General features: G+C 58.2%; 1 protein-coding gene across 1 annotated transcript in view; it reads left to right on the top strand.

Moving 5' to 3' along the window:
- LEMD2 (LEM domain nuclear envelope protein 2) overlaps positions 1-5,227 on the top strand; it is a 23,347-nt gene extending 18,120 nt beyond the window's left edge. The window contains exons 6-8 of the mRNA XM_034660565.1: positions 69-170; positions 253-355; positions 3,800-5,227. Coding sequence (XP_034516456.1) covers positions 69-170; positions 253-355; positions 3,800-3,950 — 356 coding nt within the window. The 3' untranslated portion in view covers positions 3,951-5,227. The remainder of the gene's footprint in view (positions 1-68; positions 171-252; positions 356-3,799) is intronic.
- The last annotated feature ends 15,142 nt before the right edge of the window (positions 5,228-20,369 follow it).

Raw genomic sequence — 20,369 nt, 5'->3', positions numbered from 1 at the left:
GAGAGCCGGCGTGCAGCCAAACGGCCACAAGTAATGTGACTGATAATGGGGCCTGCGTTCCCTCGTAGGTTTGGCCTTTCTGTGGGGGCTCCTCATCCTCCTGAAATACCGGTGGCGGAAGCTGGAAGAAGAGGAACAAGCCATGTATGAGATGGTGAAGAAGATTATAGGTGTGTGGCTCCTGGGGGAAGGACCACTGGCACCGGCCAGAAGGGCCTTGCCCTAAACAGTGCCCTCTGTCCTACCCTGCAGACGTGGTCCAGGACCATTATGTGGACTGGGAGCAGGACATGGAGCGCTACCCGTACGTGGGCATCCTGCACGTGCGCGACACCCTGATCCCTCCGCAGAGCCGGTGAGTCCTGGGCTGAGCCCTGCAAGTGCCACAGGAGGAGGCCCAGAGCATCCATTATGGGGGGAGGGGAGCAGCTCAGCCCCGAGGACACGGGCGAGGGGGCCGTGCACACCTCCTGCCACTGCTNAGAGAGCCGGCGTGCAGCCAAACGGCCACAAGTAATGTGACTGATAATGGGGCCTGTGTTCCCTCGTAGGTTTGGCCTTTCTGTGGGGGCTCCTCATCCTCCTGAAATACCGGTGGCGGAAGCTGGAAGAAGAGGAACAAGCCATGTATGAGATGGTGAAGAAGATTATAGGTGTGTGGCTCCTGGGGGAAGGACCACTGGCACCGGCCAGAAGGGCCTTGCCCTAAACAGTGCCCTCTGTCCTACCCTGCAGACGTGGTCCAGGACCATTATGTGGACTGGGAGCAGGACATGGAGCGCTACCCGTACGTGGGCATCCTGCACGTGCGCGACACCCTGATCCCTCCGCAGAGCCGGTGAGTCCTGGGCTGAGCCCTGCAAGTGCCACAGGAGGAGGCCCAGAGCATCCGTTATGGGGGGAGGGGAGCAGCTCAGCCCCGAGGACACGGGCGAGGGGGCCGTGCACACCTCCTGCCACTGCTCCAGCGCTCAGCTCTTTGTGGCGGAATGCACAGACGGGGTCTGGAAGCGTGACCCCACTCCTCTGTTGGCATCAGTGCTGACTGGGGAGCTTTGGGTGGCAAACGCTAGTGCCCTCCTCCCCCCAGTGGCTCAAGCTGGGTTTCTGTGAGTGGAAGTCCAGAGTCATGTGGGCTCCAGGTACAGAATAGTCAGGTCTCTGGTTCCATTTCCCTGTGATGTTTGTGGTCCCAGTCCCGCAGCGGCGGGATCAACTTCTGCCTTGTCACCACCAGTAGGGGAGAGATGGGCCTCCGGTCGCTCTCACGGGCAGGAGAAAACATTTCCAGAACCTGCCAGGGACACGCTCCTTGAGGCCCCGCTGGCCAGAACTGCTTACTTGTCTATTTTTGAATCCGTCACTAGCAAGGAGGAGATTGTTTTTCAGACATTTTTAACCATGACCCATGACACGTTACCTAAAATACCTTGGTTCGCTTCCCACGCACTTATGCACACGTACACGTGCGTGCCTGTAGCTGAAAGCAGAGTTTCACAGCAACGGCTGGGGTCAGTTTCCAGGGCGCACCGCTGCACAGGAGGGGGTGGCAGGGCCATGATCATGCCTGGGCCGCAGATGCTGGATGGACCCTGACAAAACCCAGTGTGGGGTAGCTTTGGAGCATGGGGTCCCAGGGGCCAGCCAGCAGGGCCTGCTGAGGTGTCGGCCCAGACTGTGGGCCCTGCTCAGCAGCTTGCTGCTGTCTCCGGCCGGATGCCACCCCGTCAGAGGGTGACAAGCACGCGTGCTTGCCGAGTGCTCGCTGTGAGCCAGCACTGCTCTGGGCCCTCCACGGACGCAAGCCCCCTCACTCAATCCTCGCTGCGGCGCTGGGACATGAGAACAGCAAGTAACCCATCTTACAGATGAGGGAACTGAGGCACGAGGAGGTTAAGGAACTTGCTCGAGGCCCACTGCTGGTGGTATTTCTGTGCAACCCAAGAGGAATTGGAAGAGTAAAACATTTTAAGGCCCCTTTTAAAGGTGAAGACCCTTAAGAGCTTTCGTGCCCACCCTACTCCTTGGAAAGGTGCAGCGGGAAGCCTAGGGAGAGCAGACGGAGCATGGCCCCAGCAGGAGGCAGCCACATGGCCCTCCCACTCCCAGGGGGAGGTCACTTGGTGCATTCATACTGCCCCCAAATTCCTGGCTCGCCCGGAGTCGTCTGTGGCCGTGGGTAATGGCCTCTCTGAGCCAGTTTCGTCATCCATCACGCGGATAGCACCACCGCCTTGCGGAGTGTGGCATCGAAGCCACACACTCCTGGGTCACAGGGAGACGGTGGGCATGGAAGTGCAGACCCCCAGCCTGCTAGAGCGTTGTTTCTCAGGACGAAGAGGTAAGAAAGGCATAAGGAAGCTGTGCTGTTCGGTAGCCACAGGTCCTCATGAAGAGGGGCGCAGGGGTGTCGGGAGATGGCCTCACAGCTCATTAAGTCAGGGCAGCCCTTACTGCTGCGGCTTCGGTTATGCGCCGTCCACACATTGACTGAAATAAGAGCAAGAGCGCCATTGCCGCTGTCTCGGGCCTGAGCCGCCCGGCCTCCACTCCCCTGCAGCAGCACAGACCACAGGTGGGCTGACCCTGCAGGGAACCTCAGGAGACTCACCCCCTGTTGGCTCTCAGCCTCTCGATTTATCTCCCAGTGCACACACCCCGCCGCCCCCCCCCCGCCCCCCCCCGTCTGTGCAGCCAAGCTCAAGGCGTGAGGACATATCCGCTGCCGTAGGCCCTACGTGGGCCCCCTGGGTCTGCCCTGCAGAGGAGAGTCCACCCGTGAGACTGAGGGAGGGCTGAGGAGCCTGGCTATCGAGGAAAGTAGGGGAGCTGGGAGCAGCCAGCTCGCACGAGCTTGTGCGATGCCTGTTGGTGGGCAGCCTGGGAGGGAGGGCTGCGCTAGACCAGCCGAGTGGGTGCTGCAAAACAGGCCGAGGGGTCGTCGGTGACAGGACCCGACCTGTGAGGTAGAAAGCCCTGGTAGCCCCACTCCGACTCCTGACCCACAGGCCACCTCAGGAGCTTCCCTCCTTTGTCCTCCCCCGGGCTGAACCTTTCCTGCTCCCACTCTTACACACCGACAGCCCCTCTCCACGCGAGGGGTCATGGGGAGGTAGTGTGCAGAGCGGGCGAAAGACAGGAACATCAGAGAGAAGATGTCAGAGCAGCCTCCCTGACTGGCTTGGAATCTTCCCGTCTAGTCTGGAGGGGGAAGAGGTTATGGGGCTGTCCGAGGGGATTCAAGGCCCCGGGGAGCCACAGGGGAGAGGGCCTGCCTGGTAGCTCCGGTCCAGGAGCCGTTGCAGCTTCTTGGCCTCCGCAGTTGGATGCTGAGCTCATTCCCACGCTCCGGAGTACTGTCGAGTTTGGACTCAGCAGCCCAGTGGCCACTCTTTAATTGGCCCGCACGGGGCAGTAAAATGCAGCCAGCACTGGTGGGGGTGGGGGGCGCCCGGCCAGGGCTGCTGCAGTAACAGCCCCCAGCAGGAGCTGGCCAAGGCCGGCACAGCCCCTTCCCACTTGGACCCCTGGGGTGCTCTGGACACCTCCGGCTCCCTTCAGCTCCCTTTCACTGAATGCTTTTAGAGCAGAGAAGGTTGAGGAATCGTTTCTCTGTGGCTCAAATTTCTCTCCTCTGCAGGAGTTCTCTTAGTGCCTGCTGCCTTTTCCTCCCACAGATAAATTCCGTGTGGAAATTTTGTACAAAGGGTGCGCACAGGCCAGCTTGCTCTCTGGGCAGTGTCGCACGGAGCTTCCGGGGGCGCTGCTGGCCTGCTGAGCCTGGCCCCTCTCGTTGCAGGAGGCGCATGAAGCGGGTCTGGGACCGGGCTGTAGAGTTCCTGGCATCCAACGAATCCCGGATCCAGACAGAGTCCCACCGCGTGGCTGGAGAAGATATGCTGGTGTGGAGATGGACTAAGCCCTCTTCCTTCTCCGACTCTGAGCGATAAATCCCGGCCGGGGGGGCCTGTTCCCAGTCAGCCTGTCCCAGGCCAGTCCCCTCCAGGGGTGCAAGGCCACCAGACCTGCCAGTGCTGAATTCACACTTGCCTTGACTTTCACCCTCCTCCCGACTCTGGTTCCAAAGGTCTCTCTGTAAGACTCTACAGAGATTAGCTTGTAGGAAAGCATGGGCTTCCTTGAAGGGCAGCAGGGGGGAAGAGCCAGAGGCCACGTGGGTAGCTGTCCTCTGCATTGGTCCAGTCCTCTCTGCCCTGATTGCTGGCAGAAAAGGGGAGAAGGGTTGTTTTGATGCATAGAAAAGATGAAAGAGCAGCAGCTGTGAGAGCCTGCAGAGCAAGTGTGCAGTTAGGTGGGCTGGAGCTCTCCCTCCGCTGGTGAGTGCTCAGCGGGGTGGGCATCATGCCTGTGGGAGGTGGGTCGGGGCAGCAGGCTGGGGCGGCAGGGGTTGGGGGACAGTTTGGTCCATGTGCCTTCAGAGGGTGTTACCTGGGAGCTCAAGGGTGAGGGGAGAAAACCTGTCCTCTAGCTGGGCTGGGCCTCTTTTATCCTGAAGGGGGAAGGTGCTAGAAAGTAGGATAAGTACTGTAGAAGAACTATCTAGAAATGACAGGTCCTGGCACGCAGGACCCTCAGTCAGGAGCAGTAAGCTGCCAGCGTGGCCCCCTGAGAGGAACCTGGAGCAGGCCCGGGCCTGACAGCGGATAGGAGGGTAGGGCGGTCCGAGGCAGCCTCCCAGGGCCGGGCCCCCGGGCCTCTTCAGTGGTGCTTCTCACGGAGTCGCGGTTCTAGACCAGAGAGACCCGCAGCCACGGCACTGCATCGGGTGACGATGCGGATTCTGGGGCCTTGGGAGTGCGGCGCCTGGCGCCTCCGGTGTGCGACGGTCCCCTTGTCTTAGGGCGACCACAGCGGCCCCATTGTGGGGCCGCGTAGCCAGAACTTGCGCAGAGGCCGCTCGGCTGCCCCCTGCTGGCCGTCCGGAGCGTGCCCGCGCCGCCGCAGACCTTCATCCTGGCGCCCCCCCCCCCAGCCCGTCAGCCCGGGGCGCGGGCGCCCGGCTCCAGAAACACCCTGGCGGGGGGCCTTATTAGTTAAGTGCGGGGAGCCTCTCCAGCAGAGCCTCATTCCCATATGTTCTCACCCGCGGCAGGCGGGAGAGGGGCAAGCGGAGGAGCCGAAACAGCTGCCTCCAGAAGGCATCAACCACCCCCTTTCGGTCTTCCTGGTATTTTTTGTTTCCTTAATAAAGCTCCCGTCTCCCTCATTTGAGCAATACTCTCTCATTTTCTCTGATGTCTGGATGATCGCCGGGGCTGGAACCTGAGTGCCGGCCCCATGGCAAGGAGATGGTCTCATCATCAGGCTCCAGCCAGAAGAATAAGTAACACCGCAACAGGCTTCAATATCAGGGTTGAAACTGTTGGATAAATAAACTATTTATTAAAAATGGATGTGTTTCTCGTCCATGGTTCTTTCCCTCCCCCCCGCCAGAGCAACATTGTAAGGAATAGCAGCTCGCGGAGAGGTCAGCCAGAAGAGGAGGCTGGGGCAGGCTAAGCAGGGGCCCTGGGCCTTCTCCGGCTGGCCTTAGTCCCCTCTGGGCCCCAGCCTTTCCACCACTGGCTTCTCGGGCAAGCCACAAAAGCTCCCAGAGCCTTAGTCTCCCCGTTACCACTCTGCATGGCTACCCACCCCCCGCAGCGTGGACTCAAAACACGCCCACCTGGTCCCAGTGAATGAATGGCAAGGGATGGGGGTCAGTAGAACCTTTTTCCTTGGCCCCATTTCTGCCTCCCTTCATGGCCCCAGAGGCTCCTGGGGGTGCTCAGCCCCTCTCAGCCCTGGGAGGGGGAGGAAGGAAGAGCAGAGCGAGGTTGGATGGGGCTCCTTGGCGGCTGATGGTGTCCTCTGAGGAGGTGGAGATGAAAGTCTGCCTGCAGACTAGTGTCTGGGCCCCACCCCTGCAGAGGCCCGCTGCGGTCTGGGAGGGTCCCTACCCTGAGGGCACAGTGGGGTGTGGGGAAGAGCAGCAGGCAGGGGCTTGGCACCAAGATCCAGCGGTTCCTTCTCAGCTGGCGCCGCTGCGCCCTCCACACGGTCCCACCCGTAGATGGTGGCCGGCGCGGGAGCACCGTCCTGCTCTCCTCCCATCTGCGGGAAATTCGGTGGAGAAACTGATCACCCAAGCACCCAGAAACACAACCCAGACAAAAATGAGCCCCCCTTTCCCATTTCTGCCTTTCGGCGAAAGATTTTTCCCTTTGCCCTGTTTTGTCTTAAGCTGAGAAGGGAGCTAATGCGCTGCTCTATTTCTGTGAGGCTGTTTGGAGAGCGGGAGCGAGATCAAAATAAGCGAGATAACAAAAGGCCCTCGCCAGCGGAGCGGGCCTTTCTGGAGCACGGAGCACAGCGCAGGCACAAAGGCCCGGAGGTGCGTCCTCTGCCGCAGGGGCTCAGATCTGGCCCTGCAGCCCTCCACCGCTTTGAAGGGCCAAGTCTCTCTTTCAAGCAGCCTCTACTGCGCAAGGGACAGGGCAGGGTGGTGGGATTTGCCCGAGGAGGGGTCCCAGGGCCTCTTTTTTAGTGGGAGCCGTTGTTAGGAAGTTTCCATTGCTCTGCCCAGTCCCCCCAAGGCTCCCCAGGCCGCAGACCTGTCTTTCCTCAGTGACAAACTGCCCTCTTGGGCTTGGTGGCACGGATAAAGAAGCTTGTGGGGGTGAGGGAGGGAGACGCTGTACCCCACAAATCTCGGCTGTGGACGTCCACCCAGGAGCTCCAGGCCATCTCCCAGAGCCTGGGAGAAAGGTAAACAGAAGAAAGGTAAACACAGCCATTTGTCACTGACTTATCATAAGAACTGCGGTAGCAGCTGTTCCCCTTAATTAATACACCATTGACTTTGAGACACACACACACACACACACACACACACACACACACACCCCTCAGTTGAGGCAGGTGTGTGGACTTCAAATCCATTATCCTGTCGGCCTCCACCAAGGGACAGGGCAGGGGAGTGGTCAGACAGTAACTCGGCCCAACTGCTCCGAACAGCCCTGCTTGGGCAGCCAGGCCAGCTTCTCCACCCCTGTCCCCAGAGAAAGCTCTAGAGACAAGGAAAGAATTGACAGAGGGGCCCATGGCACAGGCACCAGGGAAAAGAAGCAGAGGGGATGAAAGGGGGGGCAGCATGCCACCTGGTGCTGTGCCCCCAGCATCCTCATGACCGGCTCTGTCCTTTATTGGCTGGGACCTTGGGCTGACCAATCACTTCATCCCTGTAGCAAGAGACGTTATTGAGAAAGAAATGGTTAACATTAACCAGCACACGATAGCATTATGACATGCTCCTAGTGAGCCGTGGCCCACTGAACGGCCACCACACCCCCATGCCGTAGGTACTGTCGTTATCCCCTTTACAGGGGGCGGGGAAAACTGAGGTATGGGTTGGTCAGGCAAGTAGTGGAGCTGCAATTGAACTCAGATCCTGTGTTCTCAGGGTCTGTGTTCTCAGCCCTGCTCTCTTCCCTTCTCCAAAGAAAATAAGGGGAGCCACTCACGATTTGTTGAGGTGCAGTGGGTTCGCCAGAAGAGTAAAACCATTTAGTCCCAGGGAAGAGCCAGGACTTCAGAGAGGCTCTAGGAGGCTCCTCTGACCTGCCCTCTTGCCCTGCTCAGGCCACACAATTTGCTCCCTCGCCCCCACCGGCCCCCTGCTGCCGCCAAGCCTCTGCATTCGCTGTTCCATCTGATCCGCTCTTCCCCCGGGGCACCACGCGGCTCCCTCCCTCCTCTCCAGGAGTAGGGGCTTGGAGCAGATTGCCCAAGATTTCTGAAGGAAGTGACAGTATGTTTCCTCCTGCCAAGAGTTAGGGCCAGTCAAGGGCTGAGGCCCCCAGGACCTCAAGGGCGAACCCCTCAACCCGGCAGCAGCAGTGTGCTGGCCACCGTGGAGGGACCGCCTCTTGCAGGTGCCAGGCCTCAGGGGGACGGTCCGGAGCTGGAACAAGCTCTGAGAAGAAAGGGGAGCGGAGGTATCACTGATGATTACAGCCCAATTTCTGAGCTGCTTCTGTTTAGGAAGGAGACAGGGGAAAGTACAGCAATTTTCTTCAATGAAAACAGGCAACAGAATTCCCTTTGCCTCCTTCCCCTTGCAATTAAGCCCTTCTCTGCAAATGAAATGATTTGGTTTTCATGGGGACTAATTTAAGCACACTGGAAGGGCCGCTGAACTTTCTGATTGCAAACACCAGCGTGTGCAAGACAGACTCCCCAGCAGTGGTGCTGGGCTGGTGAGGGGGGCCCCGCCGCCCAGCCAGGGCTTCGGAGGGGTGAGGCGGGCTGAGCCCCGGGGTGGGAGTCCAGCTCTGCCCCTGAATTGGTGATGTTCTCTGCGTGGCTGATGCCGTTCCCTTCTCCAGCCTCCACCCCCCACATCACAGGTGAGGGGGTTGGACTGGAGCCAGGGTGGCAGATCGAGAAGCCTCTGACACAGCTGGTGATGGCAATGAACTGGAGATGGCGCCCCTCCCATCAAGAGGTGGCATCCACCTCTTCTCCTTTGAATCTGGGTGGGCTCTGCGACTGCTTTAACCGAAGGGAGATGGTCAGAGGGACACTGGCCAGTGCCAGCCTGAGGCCTGATCATGTCCCCTTTCACCCCCTGAGCCCAGAGCCAACACCGAAAGTGGCCCAGCCGCCCTGCTGGACAGACCTTGTGGGGGACCACTGTCTGCCTGCCCCCCGCTGTCCCAGCACCCCAGCTGGCACACTAGATGCACGAGTGAAGCCACTTTTACCGGTCCCACGGGAGCAGGGAGAAGCCGTTCCCGCCCAGCACTGCCCACGTGGCAGAGTCGCGAGTATGCGCACAGTTGCTGTGTTAAGCCACTAAGCCCGTATTATTACCATTATAACTTTTTAATTTGAAATGGTTTAAGATCCACAAGAAGAGGCAAAACGAGTACAGAGATTTCTCGTACCCTTCACCCAGCTCCCCACAGTGATAATATCCCACATAACTATGGCATTTTGTCAAAACCAGGAAAATGACCTTGATCCACTACCACTAACTCAGGCACAGACCTTATTTGGGCCCTTCTTGTGTGTGGGAGTGTGTGTGTAGTTCTATGACATTTTGTCACACGGAACCACTAAGTTTAGGGGTGATCTGTGACTCGTAACGGATAACTGATCCAGACGTGGACAAAATCCCCCAGAGCGTTTGTTACACAGCCCCTCGGGTGGGAAGTGGAAGAACCTTCCACACCAGACTCAGAGAATGAGCATCCAAGTGGTATGACAGGAGCTCAGGACCGCTCTGTGGGACAGGAGCAGCCCGTATGCAGAGTTGTCACTGAGGCCATTTGCCAGAATTCCCGGCACTAGAAAAGATCAGACTGCTTCATTCTCTTTGAAATTAGGCACAGCCAGATGACTTGCTTTGGCCAGTGAAATGTGGAATGGAAGTGACAAATGGCACGTGGAGGCAGAAACGCTAAGAGCTAGTACGCGATCTGTGATGTCTTTCCTTCTGCCAGGGTGTGGTGCTGCAACTGGGGCCACCCCCTCAGCCTGGGTCCCAGAGCCATGATGGCTGGGACCGAATCGCCAGCTGACCTGCAATGTGTAGCAGTGTGAGCAAGAAATCAGTGCATGTTGGTAGAAACCACTACCAAGAACCTGGGGTGGTTTATTACCAGCCTTAGCTCCCTGATGCAGGTACCCAGCTTTTACCACCTTCCCTGCGGGAAGGACAAACAGCTCGCATTGCACCAGGGGATCTACGGGAACAGGCCTGAGTCCTCTGTACACCAACATGCAGTGCCTGGAGGCTAGGGAAGGGCCTGGAAGATTCTAGAAGGTCTGTATAGGCCCTGGATCTTTTTCATTCTGTTAAGGCAGGCTCTGCTGTGAAGATCTGGATATTTCCAAGCTGCCTATCCCGGCTATGCAATTACCTCAAAGAGAAGGTCTGGTGTCCCCTGAAGAGAAGGATCAGAGAAACAGCACACAGCAGGTACACTGGCAAGAAGGAGCTCTCACCCCACGCAGTCGTGCTGACTCCACCATCAGCAGCCGCAGGGGCGATGTGTCTTGCGTACCTATTCGCAGAGGGAGGACCGCACCGCTGGCCGGGAGAGCCAAGGCCTGTGCTGGCTGGCTAGCCTCGCCTCAAGTTCAGTAGAAGGGGCCAGTGGGGCATTGCCAGGGCAGGCGCTCTTTAAACAGCAGCCAACGGAGACGAGGACATGTGGATGTACGGGGAGCATCCCATCCCCCCCAGGGACACGTGCACAGCGAGAGGCTGCTGAGTGCCAAGCCCTCTGGGGGACATAGGTGCCCAGGATCCCCACCAGGATCCAAGTGGCTGGACAGGGCTGACAAGCCTCAGCCAGAAAAGAAAGGGGAAAGCGCACGTGTGTGTGTGTGCGTGCGTGTGTGCATGCGTGTGTGCGTGCGTGTGTGTGTGCACGCGCATGCACACATGTGTACACTCGTGCCCGTGCACGCCTGCCCTCCGCCACCCAATGGGGGGAGGGGGCTTCCTCTGAGACAAACATGCTCCATGTACTTTATCAAATTTGCAGATGCCACACAGCTGGGGGGGATGATGGCAAATACGCCAGATGACAGAGCTGGGATCTAAAGAGAAGTTGACAGGCTGGAGCGATGGGGTGGATCTAACGAGATGAAACTTAACAGGGATGAACGTGTTTATTTCATTTTATTTATCTATTTGTGCCCTGCCTCCATGCGCAGAGGAATGGGGAGGAACAGTGGCTCATGGGAGGAAGGAAGTAAAACTACTGCACTCAGGGCCACAGACCTGACTGCACAGACCTGGGGGCTCGGGGTGGGGGGTGTGGAACAAAACTCCAGTGTGGGCTTGGGGGTCCAGGGTTGATGGTCAGTTCTATAGGCAGCAACTTGAGGGGGGGGGTCGGTCTGTGGCTGCATCAATAAAGGTATAGCATCCAGGTTGAGGAGGGTAGTAGGGACTGGGGAGCCAGGGCACCCTAGTCTGAAGTCCAGGATGGTCAGGCTGTCCTGTTGGGCAGGGGCCTTTCAGGCAGCTCAAGCCCGGCTTCCTTCCATGCCATTCACCTGGGAATCAGGCCCACATGTCCATCTCTCCTTTCCTTTTTGTGTTTGTTTTTGTTTTTTAAGATTTTATGTATTCGAGAGAGAGAGCACGAGCAGGTGGGAGGGGCAGAGGGAGAAGGAGAAGCAGGGAGCCCGACTTGGGGCTTGATCCCAAGACCCGGGGATCATGACCTGAGCTGACGGCAGACACTCAACAGACTGAGCCCCCCAGGCGCCCTTATCTTTCCTTTCCTATGGCCAGGACACCCCTAGGGCAGCATCCACCTTCAAACATGTCCCACCAAGAATCAGGCTTAGACGTCTGAGACCCCCAAGAACTCTCTCCACTCTCCACCCAAAGCTGGCAGGGCTGAGCTTGGAGTTTCAGCAGCTCAGCTGAGGGTTGGGTGTGAGATGCATCTCCTGTCTGGCAGGCACCTCCCCCTTTCTCAGAGGGGTCTCTTAATGGCCTCCTCTTCACTTTGGGGAAAACATTAAGCAATAAGATGGTCACTCGCTCCAAACATCATCAGGGGAAGGGTTAGGGGGATTCTGAGGCTTTGTGAGTAGAAGCCTCAGGGAGACCACCTCAGCTCTGTAGGAGAAAGCAGGTCCTCACTATTTTGAGCCTTGGACTGCCTGAAAAGGTAGTGAGCCTCATGTCACTGGACATATGTAAGCAGAGGCTGCCTTAGCACTCAGCAGAGATGCTAGCATGGAATGAATGGATGGAACTAGAGGAGTTTGAAAGTTTTGCCCTACATGAGATGCTTTTGGTTAAATCTTGACGGAGTTTTTCACCCATGCGAATCCTTCTGAATGCAGTGCTGCTCCCTGAGGTCTCAATAGTTAGACTGAAAAATGGAAGGAGCTTAAGGCAGCAGCCAGGGATGAGGGTGCCTGAGCATGACTGAGGTCACTGTGGCCACGGAAGGTGGCCAGAGGTCATCAAAGGAAGGGGGAGATTGCAGACCCCTGGTAACCAGTGTCCTGTGTCTCACCCCCACACCCCCATAGCTTCTCGCCCTGCAGGGGCTGACCAAACCCAGGAAGCCTTTCTGTGCCCCCTCCCAGCTCCTTGTCCTTTAAGGGGCAAGGAAATTTGTACCCCCAGCCGTGCCCTCAAGCACTGACCCCAACGGAACCTGGTATACCAGGCAAGGCGGGGCCACAGGCCTTCAGGAAGATGCCAGCGCCCACTGGCACAGACCCTGCCATCCTGCCAAGGGTCAGTATGAGATCAGTCCCGGGCAGGCCTCCCAAATGTTGACTCCTGGGGTCCTGCCAGGCGCCAAGTAGGTCCTTGACCAAATCTGGAGGGGAGAGGAGCAGTAGGAACAGACACCCCTCCCTGTGTCACCACGGACTCACTCACTTCACAGGCATGGGCTCCCTATCTCCTCACCTCCCCTCCTCTCACTGTGAGAAGGTACCTGGGAAAGAAGCCTCTTTCCCTACACCTTAGCTGTCCAGGAGGTCTTCCCAGAGGGGGAGTAATCCACTGCAGGTTCTGGGGGGAAGGTGGGAGCTTATGTGGGACAGCAGGGCTTGGTGGAAAAGTAACAACAAGATGGAGCCGAGTGGGAGGTGGGGGTGAGATGGGGCTATCCCTGGCCGGCAAGGGCATGGGCTCTGGATTTGAAACCCCAGGTTCTGTGACTGCTTGGCTCTGTGATACACTTAGGTGACACTCTTCCTCTGGACCTCAGGTTTCCCATCTATATAATGCGGATGACACAGGCACCAACCTCACAGGTGTTGAAAGGATTAAATGACATGTTGCACTGGGCCTGGTAACTAGACAGTACGATGATGAAAATCTACTCCAGGAGCACCTGGGTGGCACAGCGGTTAAGCGTCTGCCTTCAGCTCAGGGCGTGATCCCGGCGTTATGGGATCGAGCCCCACATCAGGCTCCTCTGCTATGAGCCTGCTTCTTCCTCTCCCACTCCCCCTGCTTGTGTTCCCTCTCTCTCTGGCTGTCTCTATCTCTGTCAAATAAATAAATAAAATCTTTAAAAAAAAAAAAAAAGAAAAAGAAAATCTACTCCAGAGGCTGTGACTATAAATAAACAGATGGCGGTCACCAGTATTCAGACTTCAGCTAATACAAAGAACTTTCCTAAGAAGCAGAGCATCTCGTCCCGGAACAGTCTCCAGCATTCAGTAGTGAGCCCCCCATCTCTGGAAGCATTCAAGCACCAGGCCTCTGTGGAGGGTTGCCCGGACTGGGAAGGGTGTGTGTGGAGATGACCAGCAGGGGTCAGCAACACAGCAGGACGGAAGGGAGGCGTAGCCAGTCAACTCCCCTACCCCCCAGCTCTGGGGACAGCAGTGACAACTGTCAGGCTGTCTTGCTTCCAGGCAGACGGGATCCACAGGACCTGACCCAGGCTGTGGCATGTCCGGCCAGGGTTCCGCCACCCAGCGGGCTGGGCTGGGGTGATGGGAAAGGCGAGCTCCGAGACTGCCAGTGAGGAGCCCTGCCCCTGCGGGGGTCTCTGGGCCGACTGGGGAGGTCAGGACAGGGCGCTGGAACCGCAGGACCCGAAGCTCTAGGTACAGGTCTTCAGAAGGGTCACTCAGGGGGCCAGAGCTGGGACCCACTCACCAAGCCATCTGTACCAGAGGCTCCTTAGCGCTCGGTCTGAGGGGTGAGGCCTTCTTCCCTTCTCATCTCCACAGTGGGGGCTGACAGAGTCCACTGCACCCCACCCTCAGTGCTGAGCCCTCCTGCAGCTCCACTGGGGGCCTCCCCGAGCCAGAGCCAGGAGACTGAGGATGAAGAGACCCGCCAGGGAGACCCAGGGACTCAGCCACGTCCCCAGGCCCTGTCCCGGCTGGTACAGCCAGAGATCCCTACAGATGGCGCTGCTCAGGGCGCCTGGGTGGCTCAGTCGGTTAAGTGTCCGAATTCTGGATTTCAGCTCAGGGCATGATCTCGGGGTTGTGAGATGGAGCTCTGGGTTGTGCTCAGCGGGGAGTCGGCTCTTCCTCTCCCTCCCCCCTCCCCCCCAAATGAATACATAAATATATACAGACATAAATAAATCTTAAAAAAAGAAAAAAAGATGGCACTTCTCCCTCCTCCCACTCCAGGACTGAGGAGCAAGGTCTGGGATAAAGCTGCTCTGGGAGAAAAGGGGTAGAGTGGGGTGAGGGGTGGGCAAGAGGGGGAGAGCCTGATCGGTCCCCTGCAGCCTGCCCTGGTGCATAAAGCCCCCCCCCCAAGCCTGGTTGGCTGTTGGGAGCACCCACCTGGGGCGGAGGGAGCATGAGGGGTTCGTTCCTTTGCTTGCCGGCTGAGGCCTCCCACTCAGGGAGAGCGGCTGCAGCCCCTGATTGAGGCCAGGAGAGATAGGTCCAGGTAAGAGCTGACATTGCGTAAGAGCCGTCAACGAGACTCGAGACGTGGATGTGGTTGGGGTCCTCTGCCCAGCCCCAGCCCCACAGGAGGGGGCGCAGGTCACTCCTGGCCCCCAGAGTGCCCCCCACACCTCCCTCTGGGGAGGGTGTGCCAGGGCAGAAGGGAAAGGGACAGGCTGAATGCAGGAGTGGAGAGTGGGTTTCCCTGGCTGGGGGCCCATTTCAGAGCCAGAGGAAGCTGCTGATCCCCACCCCCACCCTCCTAATGCTCTGGCAAGTGATGGAGAAAGTAACTTGACCAAGGGTGTCCAGGAGGGAGCCCAGGGCAGCAGGGTGGCTCCGGGGACACAGGGAAGCTTCCCTGACAAAACCAAACCAAAGCCAAAACAAATAGCTTAACACTTTGTCCTTTCTAAAAATGCAAACCTATCAGAGCCTCACCTTCAAGTAGGTTTGTCAAAGGAAAGAAAAGAGAGAATGCATAGCATCCCCTATGAAGAAACACCTTGAGGAGGCCAATGGAGAGAGCAGCAGTGGAGGCGGGTTTCCCAGGATTTACTTTGCCTGCTACACAGCTTTGACCAAAGGCCAGCTCTAAAGACACCTGCAAGGGAAGGAAGGTGCGTCTCCCGGTGCTGTTCCTGTGTTCAGGGAGTGACACTGGACAGAACAGACTCACACCCCTCCAACCAAAGACACCATTCACACCTGCACACACCCCCACGTATATGGGAACAGGTGTGCGTGGGCACATCAGAGAGATTCCACATGCAAACACGCCCCACCCCCCATCACTACGCCCTCCCTCCTGGTCCTGCACCTGACTTGGAATCCAGGAAACAAGAAGACTCTGGTTCCAGACCCCTGCCCCTGGGGAGGGGCGGGTCTCCACTGTTCCCTCCCAACACCTCTCCGGGTAGGTGCCTGGAACTGCATCCCGCCAGGACTTGCTTTCTGGTTTAGGGTCAAAGCTTGCAGCCAGTGAATATTTATGGAGAGTTTACAGGAAGCTGCTACCATACTCTTGTGACATCTGAGAGGCGCAGCGATTAACCCCTTCGAGGAACCCCTTACGGGAGGTGAGTTTTTCACAGTCATGGTGCCCCCCACCTCCAAGAGCTCAGCACCCCCTGCACGGACCTCCCGAACCACAGCTACTTCTCTGTGGCTTCAGCAGGGCAACGGGGGTCCTCCCAGAAGGACTCCTCTTCCTTTCCTTCTTTTTTCTTTTTTAATTGTGGTAAAATACCCTCCCCTTCTTTTGAAGTAAGTTCAATTTTTACAAAAATAACACAGGGACATCATTTTAAAAATCAAATCGTGTTTCATGGCTGGTACATGGCAGGTGTCCCATAGGTGGATGAATGAATGAACAAACGAGTGAATGAACAAATGAGCGAATGCATGAAAGAGGAGCCTCTCTCGATGTCTCCAGCTCCTCACAACGGGGTCACCCAGTGACAGTGGCAGGGAGCATTCAGATCTTGCTTCATAGGGAAGAATACTGAGGCCCAGTTGCTGCCGAGAGCGTTGTTGGATAAATTGCAACAGCTCAGGGACTTGCCTGAGGTCACCCACGGTTTGGGTCTAGACCCAACCCCACCCCGGCTCCTGCCAGTCAGCCTGGAGCTGCCTTCCCCGGCATTACCCTGGGGACTCTGGCTGGCCCCGCCTGCCCCGCCTGGGAAGGGGAATGGGCTTCTCACATTGCAGGCCTAATTTTATCTGCTCCTTCAGAAGAGCTGGACAGGGTGCCAGAGCTAAGCTGGTCCAGGGCTGCGAGGGCCTCCTCTAGTCCCAGAACTTGGGGGCCAGCCTTCTAACCTGGTCTTCCTGGGGGCAGACAGTGGGTGGCCAGCTGGGCTGAAAAAGAGGTGAGAGAGAAAGCCTGCAGGGTCCTGTGGGATCCATAGGGCCAGGTCCTTGCTGCATTTCACCTGGATCATTGCTGTACCCCAGAATCTCAGCGCCTCCCAGGGGATTCTCCAGGAGAAGCGCATTGAATCGGGAGCCAGTGCCTCAGCGCCCTCATGCCTGAAATGGGGATAATAATGGTGCTTCCAGCTCAGCGTGACCAGACGGTTAACTAAGTTGCGAGAACTCGTGTCTACAACAGTGCCTGGCACATAACAAGGGCTTCATATGTACCCGCTGATGTTGCTGTTTCAAACCTCATTATTTGAGCCCCTTCTCTTGCCCCCAGGCTGCAAGCCTCCCCCCGAAGCTCCCAGGTCCTCCCAGCCCCGCACTGTCTGCAGCAGCCTCCAGGGCCTTCTCCTGGGGCAGAGAAGGAGACGGGGAGTGGCCTGGCCAGAGAACAAACTCCCTGACCACCAACGCCCCCGGCTCCCACCTGCGTGGGGACGTGGGGACAGCTGCTAGGGGACGGGGTGGGGGCAGAGCAAGGACGGATCGCCGCTCCAGCCCTACTTGCCCAACTCAGCAGAAACCAGGGCCGGCCGTAATGGGCTGGCAGCCCCCAGCTGCAACCAACTTCATTTTCTGTCACAATTAAATGATCGCTCGAGTTTGCTCACGCTCACTTATTCAATTACCTTCTCGGCCCTGAAGGACTCACAGAGAAACAGCCATAAATAACCCGCATCAGCTGCCCCCCAGGCTGTCATCCTTGAGCATCACTCACTGGCCCAGGCCGGACCTGCCTGCGAGCACGGGAGCATCGCCGTGCGCGTCCCTGTCCCCCAAGTCAATCCTCCTCAGCTCCCACCCCCCGCATCTGAAAGACATCCCTGGCCTCAGAGCTGGCAGATCTGGGCCCCTCCTGGCTCCACCTGCCCAGACATGTATCTCTGGGGGGCCACTTCCTCCGGCAGGCCTCTGGTTCCTCATCTGTGGAATGATAGAACATTCTGTGCGAGTAGTGAAGTGCTGCCCTTGTAAGAAGCTGTGGTCCTAGCTTCATGGTCAGAATGTGGGCAGAGTCAAAGGTGAGACAGGTGTCTTCTCTACCTGCCTGCACCCCACCTCCACTCCAGGCTTCCAGAAATGCCCTGCTCTTCTAGTGGCGTGCCTTTGTGCTTGCTATTCCCCTTGCTATTCCCTTCATTCACTTCTCGGCCTGGGGACTCTGGGCACCCTTTTTGGCCCAGCCTGGACGCCACCTCCCCTGGGAGGCCTAAAGTCTGCCCCCCACGCCAAGCATATTAACGTCTCCCTCCTCAGGCTCCCACCACACACTGTGTGTCCCTGTGGTACCTATAGGTTCTGCATTTGGGAGACAGTCCCAGGGTCAAATATTCTGGGCCACTGTCCCCATAACCCTGTCAGGGCATGAATCTCAGTTCAGGGTTGGGAAGGGTAGCCACTGTGGTGCCCCTCCCTGACTGTCCCGTCTGCATGAGGCCCTGCCAGCCGTTTAGAATTACACTGATAGCGGGTATCTTGGAGGCCTGGGGTCACACACCGTGCGAAATGGTTTTCACTGGCAATATGTCGTTACAACATCACAATCACCCTAAGAAAATTATCCCGGCTTTACAGATGAGGAAGCGGAGGCTCAGTGAGGTGAAGATGCTGGTCCAAGGCCGCATCACTGGGAAACAGCAGGGCGGGGACTCAAACCCAGGTGCGTCCCCACCCACAGGCCAGGCTCTTTGCCCATCCTCCACCGGCCCAGGAGGAGGGGGATGAGGGGGGGACTAGCAGTCTCAGGACTTGGGTTCAAGTGTAGCTCTTCCACTGGCCTCCGTGCAACTCCGGGCATCTCTCTGCAGCCTCTCTGTCTCTTCCCTGCTGTAAAATGAGAAGACTGTATAGGTGGCCTCTGAGGGACCATCGAGCTCCGATGCTCTGAGATGCCGGTTCTTTCAGAAAACACTGCTCTGACCAGTGGGACCAACAAAGCTGGAAGGGCAGGCTCATCTCCTGGGGAATGGTCTAGAGCAGGGCCCTGCCAGTGGCCGTCCCCGTGGGCCCGAAGGCAGGCGGCAGCCTGTTCTCTCCAGGAGGGCAGCTCCTGAGTCGAGCAGTGGTGGCAAAGTCCTCTGGGCCTTTGCGGGCAGGGCAGGGTCCTTCCCCTAGAGGCCTTTGATGTCGGCCGCTAGATGTTACCGCGACTATGTGGGGGCAGAGGAGCCTCGCCCTGCGGTACCCACAGCTGCAACTGGGCTCTCTGCGCCCCACGTCAGCTGCGCCTCAGCCAGCTGTGAGCTGGGGGACCTGGCATGGAGAACCAGCCCCGGGCCGGGGTCCCCAGCTGTGTCCGCACCTGCCGACGAGCCAGCGCCTCCCTCCTGCCGCCTCCCTGCCCAAAGCTGGCCCGTGGACTTGGCTGGGGAAGTGCAGGGGTCACCCTGGGCGTTCCCCCTGGGTGTGGGGCTGCGTCCTTGCATCAGTGTGCGTCTGCGGGGCTGCTGGTGAGTCAAATAGTCGTTAGGAATGGGGACCCCGGGTTCAAATCCCAGCTCTGCCACTGAAAAGTGTGTGACCTGAAGCCTCTCTGAGCCTCTGTTTCTCAGCTGTAAAACGAGAGTGATAAAGGCCCCCCCTCACAGGGCCCTTATGAGAATCAAATGAGGTAGTGTGTGTGTGCGTGCGTGTGTGCGTGTGGGAGTGTAAAGAATAGGGGGCCACGAAATATGTGAATGTTTGCTGCCCCCGTGGGATGATAACCCACAGGGTGGCTGCAGTGGCTCCCTCAGAGCCCCCCACGACGCTGAGCCAGGTCAGGCCCAGACCCCCCAGCTGGCATCTTGGGTGCTCCTGGCGTTCCTCCCAGGACTGGTTGATGACACTCCCTCAGCGTCCCAGTCAAGGGGGTGCATCGGACTGACAGAGGGGGTCCTGCCTGCCCAGCTGCGTAGTCTCAGATTCCGGGCTCCCAGGATGCAGGAGGAGGTCAGTAAGGGGGAAGCGGCTGCCGTGGCCTGTGCCTCAAGGGGTCTTCGTGCATCAGCCATTTGGGAGTCCAACACGGGCCCAGGCGGGCTGTGGGACAGGATCCCAATGCCCAGGCCAGAAGTTCCCAGGTGGGGCCAGGAGCTGGGTGCCGGGTGGGGCCAGCACACATGCAATCCTCCGCGAATGGCCAGACACCAGCCTTCAGCCCTCCTCCAACTGCGAGGGGCTGGACAGTGACCTCACTCTGTGTGTGCTCTATCCCGGGCTTTCCAGGGAATGGGGCGGTAGCTGATGTGGGAGGCAGCTGACCCCTACAGGGCCCAGGTCACCGCCATCTGGGGAGGCTCTGGACGACTGGCGGGCAGGTGAGATCAATGTGTCAACCACGAAGGAAGCCAAGGGGCTCCATCCCTGCCACCTTGCTCTGGGATTCCCTTTGAGGCACCCAGGGTCTGGGTGAGGTCCCCCGGCGCCCGAGTCTCCGGGCAGAATCTCATAGCCCTGCCCTCCCCAGAGCACCCATTCCCAAAAGCCCACCAATGAGGACATACTTGTTCAGCCCAATGTGCTCTACTGCCTTGAGGTGCTCACACACCCACAAGTGACCTGAACACAGCAGAGTGAGAACAGGAAGTACCAGGAGAAATAGAAAAGGCGACAAGAGAATGTGAAAGAAAAAAGAAAAACTGGACACAGAAAAAGCCAGGACAGCTCAGGAAATAACCTGCGGGCAGGAAAAGGAGGAAGAAACGAGATTGTGGAGGGAATCGCAAGACTGAGGTTCTTCCCCTCTCTGAGCCTCAATGTGCTGGCCTGTAAAATGGCGCTCCTCACACAGAATGGACGTGAGGGAGGGCCGTGGAGGGGGCGGTGGGCACACTGGGCTCGGAGGACCCCACATGGCCAGGGAGCGGAAGAGAGGAAGAAAGGGGAGGCGACATGCCAAGCTGGGTGCAGCAAGAGGGGCCCAGCACAGGGCAGTAGGGGCTTTTGCAGGAGCCCGGGGGTGTCAGCAGCAGCCATGGCTTCCATGATGTTTATGCCACGAGGGGGTGATTACATGTCCTGGAACATGTTGTTGTTGTCTCTAG

This window comes from Ailuropoda melanoleuca, chromosome 5 (genome assembly GCF_002007445.2).
Source record: "Ailuropoda melanoleuca isolate Jingjing chromosome 5, ASM200744v2, whole genome shotgun sequence".
Taxonomy (NCBI): domain Eukaryota; kingdom Metazoa; phylum Chordata; class Mammalia; order Carnivora; family Ursidae; genus Ailuropoda; species Ailuropoda melanoleuca.
This window is presented reverse-complemented; position numbering and strand designations above follow the sequence as displayed.